Consider the following 12048-nt stretch of genomic DNA (forward strand, 5'->3'; position numbering starts at 1 on the left):
TGTTTAGAAACGTCACTTTGATCTGGACTTCAGGGAGGTGGAACTAAAGAGATTCATGTCTCCTCCGATGTGGGAATTTTGATGCGGCACAATTTTACAACCATAGTATTTTTGTATTATGTGAATGAACATTATTCATGTATGGATTCCACTCTGCAGTTAATGTGAAATCTGGGCACTTTATTTCCATCTTTTACATTTTAAGTCAAAGCAAATCATTTTACAATTTGATAGCAAATGCACTTCAATGGTAATCCTTACATTGTTTCAAAAGGGTATGTAACATGTGACAACTAAATGTATATGACAAACAGGAAAATAGCAACAGGACAAACACTACTGTCACTACTGATTCATTACAGTTTTAAGTCTATAGCAGATAGAGATCTTCACCAATAGTCATCTGTGGTGACAACTACATAAAACAAAACCAAGGCATTGCACAATACAGTATCTTCACAAGCAATGCAAAAACATTCAGTAAAGTAGAACTAAAAAGTTTATGCTTCAAAAATTATCATTCTTTAATTTCAAGAGGTGTTGTGTCATTATATGCAATGTATTGTGGGAAAAGGTATAGTACAATGTATGGTGTTCACAAAGACGTAAAATGAATTATAGAGACAATCATTAAAGCTGTTGAAAAAGGCCTGTTGTGTCAATGATGAAAACGTATTTAAAAGCACTATTATGCAGAAAGCCACTTGCTCTTTTGCAAGACAAATCAAGACGTGTTAAGAATGTTTCATTTATCTAGTTCAAATGTGTCCCCACAGATCATACCTGATTTATTCACAATCTAATGCAAGTTTTTACAGATAACCTCATAGCCAAATTAGCTGCAAACTTTGTACAATAAGAAAATAGCCACGTGCTATATCTCGAGGGCTACGTCTTGCATGCGCTAACTTTGATGTATTCCAAAGGAAAGACTGAATACAAACTGATGCTTTTTTCGAGTCATGCGTGCATGTGTGTTCTAACAAGCAACGCAAGACACAAGATGGTTCACAGTACTAAAGAGAGTAGAGTTCTCCGTTATGTATGTGTATGTACAAAGACATTGCCAGTGAATGTGCATCTCTGGGTCAGTGTTCCTGTTCCAGTGGGTTTTTTTCTACACATTTGCCACCGTTTTAAAATGTAAATAAATAACCACATGTTATTCAAACAAACCAAAAATCCACCTGACAAAACCGCGGCTGTGCCGCAACCATTTTTTTCATCCAAAATATTTCCACATTTCCTAACTACAATACGCCTCGATTAATCAAAATGTCTCAGCTAAGCACGGCAGCTCAGACAAGTACAATCAATTTGACCCCAAAGACAACTGCTGGATTTGAAGTTTGCTTGAATTGCACAAACACGTTTTATATTTTTTGTGGTCACGGCATGTGATGATGCCACTTCTGAATCCCACGTCGATTAGGCCAGCTTCTGGGCTGTCTCGGTCTCCTGCTGGGTGACCTTCTCCTCAGACATGACAGTCATCCATGGTGACACAGACCTAGTGATGGTCTGTTTGGCCATGTTGTAGTGGTTGATAATGGTGAAGAGACGTCCACGACCCCCGGGGCCCTGTGGGGGGTAATAGCCGTACATCCCTGCTGGCATGCAGCGACCTTGCTGCTTGCAGAGAAAGAGAGAGAGAGGAACATATAGACAGAAATGACAGATTATGAAAAATCTATCACTCAGCACATGGTGGCGGTGGCGGTATAGCGGGTGTGGGTAAAGAAAATAAATGGGGTGTGAAAATATCTGCAGAGCAGAATGATACAGCACTAAGAAACAGACTGAACAGTCTTTTTTTTGTAGGTTTTTGTAGGCCAGTTTGAAGGCAATTTACCTTTATTAGATGTGTGAAAAACGTTGAGTGAGGGGATCATGATCTGCTACACAGGTCACCATGAGCCAGTTTGAAACCATGACATCACCATGATGAGGTCTATGTTTATATTGAATGTAATATATGCCAACTGGAATCATCGTAAGGAAGGTAATAGCGACACGGTATATTGTGATGATGGTGATGAGTCCCAAAAGGGAACAGTATGCTTGAAAGATAGATGAGTTTAATATAAATTCAGCACCTGAGGAGATGGTCTGTTTCACATGAGAAGTTGTTTTGCTAATTCTGTAAGCATCTGGGAAATCTGGCTATTACAGAATATTAGTCAATATCCAGTTACCCTGACAAAGTGGAGGAATTGATTAACATAGCAGCAACAGTTATTTTTCTCCAGACATTACCTAGGTGAATATCAACAATATGTGTGCTTCCACTTAAAGCTACATGCCGTAACTTTCATGTTCAACTGGGGATTTGAACCTGGTTCCCCTGCGCCAGTGCTGACTTTTTTCCTCTTCTTTTCTTTCTTTTTTTTTTTTTTACCAGATAGATGTTTGCTTGCTCAGGGGAGGTAGAGCATGCCTGCTTGCACAGGCAGTACCACTTGTCAACCAGCAGTGGTCATACCAGGCTACAGGATCTAAATGTGTTAACAGAAGCGCAGGGAGACCAACTACAATCACAGCAGTTGTGTTATTGTAATTGTTATGTTGTGCTTAAAAACAATTGCTATATAGTGTTTGTTCAGTAACAAGGGGTATCCCTGTCTCTCCAGCTCTTTAGTAAACAGAAAATGCATTTTCGGGTCGAGATAACAATTTTATCCAATGAGAGAATTACAGGATACAGGTTAAACAAGTGAAACTTGAACACTATAAAATTTAAGCTGATAAATCGGTATTCTCTCCTGATTGGCTGAAATTGGCAACCCACCTGAAAATGTATTTTCTGATTGTGATAGACTACTATTTTTTTTTAACACTCCACTGTTCGTGCTCAAAACAGAGTTTTAAGTTGGAATTTTGCTGGACGTACGAGCTATAAACTGCAATGTGTATGTACTGTTCTGTTTATTAAGATTGAATTCAAAGTGATGGAAGTCAGTGAAGGTGTGCTCACCGTGTACACAAAGCTATCAGGACAGGGCTGTTCATACTGGTAGACCTTGTAGACTACCAGGAACACCACACACACCAGGAACGCCAGGGCACAGATCACCAACAGAGTCACCTATAGGGAGACAACCAAACAATGCATTAGGAATTGGAAAAACTATGCTTATATACCAGGGCTGATCGAAAAGGCTTAGTAACACTTAGAATTTATTTTCTAAGAATATTTTGCATAAATCATTATTATGTGCTGTCTCCTTCAAAGAAATGTACCCCACATGATATGCATTTGCCCCAAAGTCCCTGCACATTTACAGAAGCAATGGTGGAAGTCGGGTGTTTTCACATAATATAGTCCTTTTTAAATAAACCAGTTATAACCCTAAATAACCCTAAAGTGGACCAAAAAGTGGACCAACAGAAATGGGACTCAGTTCTTTTTGCATTTACATTGTCAGCTCATTTGAAAGAAGACTTGGTTGTCTTTCTGGCGTAGGGTGCTAAAATACTATTGTAAAGGGTGATGCGAACCTAGAGCACTGTGTTCACAATGCATGCACAGGTTTAGCTCTGGTTCAGAGCGTTAGTGAGTTCCCTCTAACGCTCTGGAAGACCCCTCGCTCTGGCCATGTGCAAGGAATTCCACTGCGCCGCCAGCGCTCAACTATAGTGAAAATAAACTAAACCATTTCGCTACTCACCGAAGCAAAGGCTGTTTTGGGTTGTTGAATGTCTATTCTCCAACTGCGCACGCCTAAACGCACCCCACCTACTCTGTAAAATACACTTTTTGGGCAGAAAATAAAATATGTCAGCGAGACGGACATTATTTGTATTTACTCCACAGTGCCCTCTACATTTTGGTTAATGGTAAGTCCCCAAATCCTCCAGATCTGTAGAGGGCACTGTGGAGTAAATACAAATAATGTCCGTCTCGCTGACATATTTTATTTTCTGCCCAAAAAGTGTATTTTACAGAGTAGGTGGGGTGCGTTTAGGCGTGCGCAGTTGGAGAATAGACATTCAACAACCCAAAACAGCCTTTGCTTCGGTGAGTAGCGAAATGGTTTAGTTTATTTTCACTATAGTTGAGCGCTGGCGGCGAGGTGGAATTCCTTGTACATGGCCAGAGCGAGGGGTCTTCCAGAGCGTTAGAGGGAACTCACTAACGCTCTGAACCAGAGCTAGCACAGGTTAAAGCGAACCGCAACACAGACACCGTACTCAAACCACGAGAACGGTAGTTTCAGAGGGGTGTCGGTTATTTTCACATATGCACAATAAATGAATGAATCATGGTCTGAGTCCACATCAGAGGCTGAAAGGAACAAAGTATGAAAACACCTTTCAAGCATCTAGTTCTGGTGTCACATTATGGATGGTTGGAATGTCATCAAATGTTTTCCTTTCAGCTTCATTTAGATTTTTGAGAACAGAAAGAAATCACACAGGGAAAAATAAAGTGAAGGCAACTCTCCTACCGGATCAATACCGCCAAGAGAAGGCATGCTCTACTCAAGGGGAGTCTTGAGGAATAGTCTCTTATAGTTTAACTGGGTGCAGATTCTTGAGGCTATTTACAATGAAAGGATTATCCGCACTCTCTTCAGTTATTTCTTCAATTATTTTTTAATAGGTTCACAGAAGCAGCAGTCTATCTAGAGAAACGGACGAGTTTCGGCACGTCAGCCTTCCTCAGCGTTTCAAACACATGAGTTTGAAAGACTGGAAAGTGTGCTATCACAGGAACATTTTTCTTTTTCTTTTCAGAGGGGTGCAGAACAGTGTTGCCAAGTCCTTCCTAATGTTGAGTTTAAACACAGGAACTGCAGAACATTTCTAAATGTCTTGAGTTGTCACAATTAACCTTAAATGTCAAGAAAACAGTTTATCTCGATACGTAACAGGCCTGTTACGGATTCCTTTGAGTTACGAATTATTATCATTTTTTTTTTCTCTAGATTTTTGTCCCACGATTTTGTAACCCCATTTTTTTCACCCAGTGCCAATTGTCTATGTAATCCTGGGCACTGCACTCCCTCTGCCAAACTAGGTAGCGTGTGGAAGGAACACGTTATTCCAACCAGTTCCTTTCCCCTCCAGGGGGAGGCAGTATAGTGGCAGTATAGTGACCAGGATTACTGCATGTTTTTGTGAGGGTACCTACCCTAGGCCCTAGGGACACGGGGAGAACACGCAAACTCCACAAAGAAAGGCCTATACGCCAACCCCACCTAGGGTATGGGCACTAAATTTAAAAAAAAATTAAGTAAAATATTTGGGCATTATTTTGGATTCAAATGTAAAATGTTAAAGATATATATGCAAGAAGGTTAAACCGAACTTAAACTATTTTCGTCATATTAGAAGGGACTTATCATGTAAAACTGCTCAACTTTTTTCACATTTGTCATACTGCATTACATCATGGTCACAAACTTCTGAAACTGTCTTAAAACCATAACATCAATATACAAACAGGCTATAAAAAACATGGATCAGAAACCGATGAGATGGCACCATTGTAGTATTTTAAGAAAACACAACCTTTTTAGTTTAGGAAAGTTTTTTTGTAATATCAAATTGTTTTTTAAAAGTTTACATAATCAGGAGTTTCACCTCTGTTTTCTGGACTGGTTGGTAGATGTCAGAGCTCTGGTAGAGCAACTACACAAGCTTCAACAAATGGTGACTATTGTTCCCATGTGCAAGAACTAATTTGGACAGTCTGCCTTCTCAGTAAAGAGGGCAAACCTTTGGAACTCTTTGCCTACGGATCTAAATCTAGAGACGGATGGTAATGTGTTTAACAGAGGACTTAAATTATGGTGCTCACATGAATAGTTTCTGACTGGTTATTTGAATGATCATGTCTGTATATATATATTTTTTTGTTGTACTTGATTGGGTTTTAGACAAGTGTTATTCTATTTTAGAAAAGCCTCCTGTGGACAGGTGTTGAAAACTACCACTTGTGCTATACACTTTAAGCAATGCATCTGGTATGTACAATGTGATTGTGATGTCCATGTCAAATAGATAAACATAACATAACATAGACCAGTGGTTCTCAAATATTTTCATGTCAAGGAAGGTCCCCCAAATAAACATGTATTCGGCACACAATGCCTCGCTACGACACATTGTAAGCTTGTAGATCAGCTATTTTCAAATATCCGATCTATATACTGTAGGTTTGAAGTGGTATGGTAGTCATAGAAATGGACGCTTGTCTCTCTTGCGAAATCTAGCAACACTGGTGCAGAGGCCAGTGATCATTTTCCTACTGCACAGGTTAGTTCCTCCCATCCTTATCCTGCAGTGGAACTCTTCTTAAAAGGGACTGATTTGAGTGTGTGACCTTCAGACAGGTCCACTGGCTGCAAAGTCTGCAAAGTCTTAACAGTTACATCATTCCTCGTGCCAAGCAATATACTTCAAAAAAGTGCTGTAGAGTCAAGACATTTATAGCCACATTAACCCTGGCATCCTTATTTGCCACGTTATTATAGGCAAATAAAATGTCTACTCTTTTTTTGTAAAATAAAACAAAATCTATAAAAACTACAAGAAAACCAAACAAAGATAGCCGATCTACAAGCTCACAACTGGTCGCAATGCGGTTTAAGTGTTTAAGGCAAGAGAACATTCTAGGAACATCTTGCATGTGTGTGTGGCCATCTGTGCTGCTGCACACAGCTCTCAACTCCCCATGGAATTATGTAACGGCTATCTGTGTTAGTGTGTTTCTTGGAAGTAGGAGGTGGACGAGGCAAGGTGCGACTGAAATCACTTCGTTTACAGTTGCCTGATCTTAAAGGATCATTTATTAACATTTGCCATGCAACACTTTTGCGCAACAAAGTATAAATTGGGCTTAAACATTTATCAATTTAGTTGAGATCCCTATAGACGGGTTTCCGAGCGACGTCATCACAGAGCAGAATGCGCAATCTGCGCATGCCTGGGGGTGGAAGGCGCGTTCGAAAATACAGCCCTGAGCGGCAGTGAGCGCACTGGCCAATACAAACTAATAGGCGAGTGTGCTCCGGTGCGTAATTTCCAAACGCACCCATAGGCTTCCCCCCGCAGCTGCGCGGTCATATTCCTCTCATGTTTACTAACAGGAAACCTCTCTATATTTTATCTCTATGAGGTAACCTCACACAGGCTTTCTGCAGTACCTGTGAAAACGCCTGGTTTTGGTTTCCAATCAGTGCCATCCACTCTAATGTTTCCATATCCGCTGATCTCTAGACCGGATATGCAAACTGGCAAATGGAATTGATCCTGGTCTACAATGGGGTTACCCGTGGTGGATAAAATGCATCATTTGAGGTATGCCTTATTTCCTTTAACAACACGTTCATATTTGGGAATACAATGAAGATACAGTGATCTACCTTTGCAAGGTATTTGTGATTGTACAATTAGGAGAGGTGAGGTTCTCGATAAGCACTATTGGGCTTCTAAATTCTCCTACACACAGTATCTGCTCATGTTTTCTTTTTTCTGATTAAAATGTTCAATTGTCACTGACAATAGGCTACCAGAGAGAGCAACAAAAGAAACGCTGAAGGAAATGTTCTTCCCATTTTCACTGTACAGTCAGTGTGCTCACAACACATAAATAAGAGTTATTATGACCGATTTATTCTTTAACACAACACAATATTGCTCAGGTCCAGAACACCTACACCTTGTAATAACAGGCAGTTGGAGTGAGAAATAAAACTGAATTATATTCCTACTATGACTATGACGTCAAATGGTTATGTGGCAGAGTGTACAGAACAGCAGATTTAAGTTCAGTATGTGAAAAAGGCTAAATTGTTTTTGTGACGGCACAGATGACTTACATTTGGCTACACTGCCCAAAAAAAGACTATTGATATTGTTTGTTGTGATGAAATGCCTTTGTATGTGACTTTGTCATGGTAAGATACAGTATGACATGAGATGCAGTTGGCACCAAGGAACGTATTTCCCTATTTTCAAATATGGCCCCCATTTGACAAAAGTTTGGACACCGCTGCTAACCTGATTCATACTTAATCGCACACTGAAAATAGCAGCTCTACAAGCTCGCAACACGTTGTATGCGGTGTGCATACAACATCGGTGTGCAGTGCAGCATAAATTAGGCATCACAGAGGTAATGCAACAGGAGTTGATAAAAGAGATGTTTCAAGGCAGTGATGTGAGCGTACAACATGCCGTGTTCCCAGAACCTGTGAATTGTCTTCTCTTTGCCTTTCACAGAGATCTCTCGAATCAAAGAATTTAAAGAAAGGGTGAGAAAATCTGCAGTTAAACCCTCATCTGTTGATTTCCTAAGCTATTGTTTTGAGATGTATTTATGCATACACAAAAGTCATATAAATCATAGGATCAAAAGTAAAGGAGGAACTGTAAGTACTGAGCACATAAATATATAAATATATATTTTACAATGATTAACCAGAACGCTATCGTTCTCTTGTGAGGAGGAAAATATCCGCCAACCTTCGAATAAGCGCTTTACTAGCAATAGTTTTCCCAGTGCCTTTTTAGGGCAAGCTCTTGACACACAAACGCATCAGGAAGTTGCACGTTCTAATTTCGACATGTCCTCCTGACAATAGAAGAGGATTCAGATTAAAAATGTCTCATTTTACCTACACATCATTTCAAACTCCCATCTCAACTTGTAACCACTCTCAACATTATACTGGCTAAAATAAATGCCTAGTTTTGCTTGTTTTGACATTTAGCATTTGTTGTGAGAAATCATTCATTGACATGATCTACAAATCACCAAAAACACGTTGTCCGCCTGCCAGGGAGCATTAAGGGAGGTGGTGTAACGGGCTACTAACGGCGACTGCCGTTTGGAGGCCATCGCCATGGTAACAGCTGAATTAATGAGAGGTTCAGGGCGGGGTTAAGTGAATCATTGTGCACTATGTCCCTGACAAGAACAAGTAGGACGACACTGGAGATGAAGAAGGTACAGCCTCTCTGTTAAGTCACAGAGCCAGGACTGATGTGTCTCTTTGTCTTGGCCACTGTGTGGCAGAGGGAGTATTATGACAGCAATGACAAATGTCCCCCCAGTCTGAATGCAAAGCATCAGGGAGAGAGAGCTGTGTTTCTGGACTCCTGTGTGCGTGGGTTGCTTGTGTGTGTGTGTGTGTGTGTGTGTGTGTGTGTGTGTGTGTGTGTGTGTGTGCGTGTGCGTGTGCGTGTGCGTGTGCGTGTGCGTGTGCGTGTGCGTGCGCGTGTGCGTGCACGTGCGTGTGCGTGTGTGAAATACAGACAGGGCATAAAATACAGTATTTCTGAACAATTAAGTTCAAATGTTTTACTTGATATGAGCTGGAAATTTAAAAAAAGCATGTCTTACTTTGAGCCGCTCAGAAACTCCTTCGATGATGCTGATGGAGAACTCTGCAATTTTAGGAGATCGTAGCTTTCCTTTTTTGTTCTCGCCATCATAGTCGGTTTTAGTCTTCACAACCACCTAGTAAATAAGTATAACACAATTAAAGCATCTCACATGAACTGGACTTTTTTTCTCCTCTGAGCGTATAGCTCAGAGGAGAAAAAAATGACATTGTGAAAATGGACAAGAAAAACAAATAATTAGGCTACTAATGGTCACCAAAAATGCTTTTTAAAAAGTCAATTCCATTTGAGAATCTAATTATAAGATCCCCATACCCTAATGAATGTATTTTTCCTAGACTTAACTATAATTTGGCCTAATTGTTTAGAATCTTTAAAAATAGCCTAGAGACCATTAGGTCATCGGTTGGGGTCATGCAGGGGGTTCCAGTGGGAAGTAGTTAATATAGCATCACAATCATCTTAACCACTTCATCCATTTATATGTCATCTATTCAACAATAGCAGATCTACATGCTCACAGCGCACGCTGTGAGTTTGTAGATCTGCTATTTTTGAACATTTTTGGATAATTTCGTTTTTTTTTTACACAAATCTTCTTCTGGGGGTCCCTGGCACAACACATTTTCAGATGGGGGTCCGCGGCCAAAAATATATCAATTTGGGGGTCCTTGGCATGAAACAGTTTGAGAACTACTGCATTAGGTTACCAATGTAACAGTTTATAATCCAAATTCTACTTCTATTTTCTATAAACCATTGTCAGGCAAAATCTTACCTTGTCTGGTGGAGGAAACTGCAACTGGCTGGCATCTAATGGTGTGATGAGGGGAATGGTATCAAATCCATCTTCAGAAACGACCTTGCCATTATTTTTGTCACTGAAATTATTCCCCAGTTTAACCATTTTGCCAAGAAGATGATGAGAATCAGATCTGAAACAAACAACAAAACAGCATTTAGGCCTATCTAATGTTTATGTTATATATGATCCTGTGCACAATCCTACTAACACACCTGCACACAAAATAATTTGATTGATTGATTGATTGATTGATTGGTTGATTGATTGATTGAATACTTAATTTGTTTTGTAGATCAGCTATTTTCAAATAGCCGATGTATAAACAAGCCCTTCTTTTGGGCTTGTTTTCGTAGACCTGAACCTCTCATTAATGCAGTTTAATGCAAAAAAAAAGCACAGAGGTACAGATTCATACAAAAGGATGCTAAAAGGATTAAAACCCAAGAAAACCCTGTGTATATTCAATGAATACACAGGAATGGAAACAAGCCATTATTCAATTCATCGAAACATTTAAAGACAAACAATAATATGCAAAAACATCATATAAAGGATAAATGAAATGAGCCTGTTTGTGTTTCTGGGCCATCATGAAATGATGGGCTGTGATTGAAGCACAATAAGCGCTCTGGAGGAGAACCAACGCATCCATAAGGGGAATAAATTAAATAAAATAAAATAACATAACGGTTCCATGCAGTAAGATATATAATAAGAACACACAATGATCTAATTCCAAAAAATACTTACCAGTTCAGTTATAATAATATATTCAAGTGAGATTCTCCTGTCGTTATTATTATTATTATTATTATTATTTTTATTGTTACAGCTTGAAAAACCGCTGGTGTTGCTTGGATGTGACGCAGCCGATTTATTACGAGGCGGCTGTACAACAATATGGCCAGAGTCTGAAGTGGTGTCGGAGGAAAAAAGATAGCTGATCTACAAGCTCACAACGCGTCACGGTGCGACGCGTTGTGAGCTTGTACGTCAGCTTTTATTTTTTGACGCGCGAGACCGTTATACGACGAGGCACAAGCATTGAGCCGTTGGTTGATGCTGCTGCTGCTGGCAGCCGGTGTTGCCAGGTTTTGCGAGAGAAATAAGCAACCAGGCCAAGAAAAAAAGCACAAAATCTGCTGCGAGCCCTTGAACCAAACTCACAACGCGTCGCGGTGCTATGCGTTGTGAGCTTGTAGATTTTCAAAAAAGTCTTGAAGAAATTTTGAAAAATGTGTAATATTATTTTGAAACATTTTAACAACACAAATCTTGTATGGGGGTCCCTGGCATAAATATTTTCAGATGGGGGTCCGTGGACAAACACACTAATTTGGGGGTCCTTAACTTGAAAATGTTTGAGAAACACTGGTTTTAACAACATTAGGAAACAAGCCCAAATAAGCAACTACACTTTAGAAACAAGCCAAAAAGAAACGCAACCACACATTTACAAGCAACTTTACAGAAAAACAAGCCCAAAGCCGCTTATAATAAGTAGACATGGCAACACTGGCTGGCAGCCCAGCAGCACTGCAAGTGATGTAACATCCTCCTCTTCTCTCCTCGCATCCATGGCAGCAGAACATCTGCTTGCAGCAGGCTGGCAGCTGCACACATATCGGCAAAGAAGCAGTGGTGGCCATTTTGTGGTGCCACAGATAGAAAACCCATTAATTTTCCCCATAGAGATTTCTGAAAATATTTATATACATTATTTTAAGCCTGCAGAACCAAGCCATCCAGGCTCCTCCTGGTGAATCGTGACCATAATAACATATTTGATTCTGTGTCAAAAAAGTATTTCAATATTTAATTATATTATATACTATATTTAATAAATGCCCTCTTTTTGCATAATCCAGCATACTCTTCAAGGATAAACA

General features: G+C 39.9%; 1 protein-coding gene across 1 annotated transcript; it reads right to left on the minus strand.

Annotated features, from left to right (window-relative positions):
* Positions 1 to 170: 170 nt before the first annotated feature.
* Positions 171 to 11048, minus strand: LOC311048909 (neuronal vesicle trafficking-associated protein 1-like). Its single transcript, XM_084062258.1, has 5 exons — positions 10910 to 11048; positions 10133 to 10289; positions 9353 to 9469; positions 2975 to 3085; positions 171 to 1629 (listed from the first exon to the last, which is right to left on the minus strand). The coding sequence occupies exons 2-5, from the start codon at positions 10259 to 10261 to the stop codon at positions 1429 to 1431; spliced, it is 558 nt and encodes a 185-aa protein (XP_083918384.1). The 5' UTR covers positions 10262 to 10289; positions 10910 to 11048; the 3' UTR covers positions 171 to 1428.
* Between the last annotated feature and the right edge of the window lie 1000 nt (positions 11049 to 12048).

This window comes from Gymnoscopelus microlampas, assembly GCF_963454915.1.
Source record: "Gymnoscopelus microlampas genome assembly, chromosome: 7".
NCBI lineage: Eukaryota > Metazoa > Chordata > Actinopteri > Myctophiformes > Myctophidae > Gymnoscopelus > Gymnoscopelus microlampas.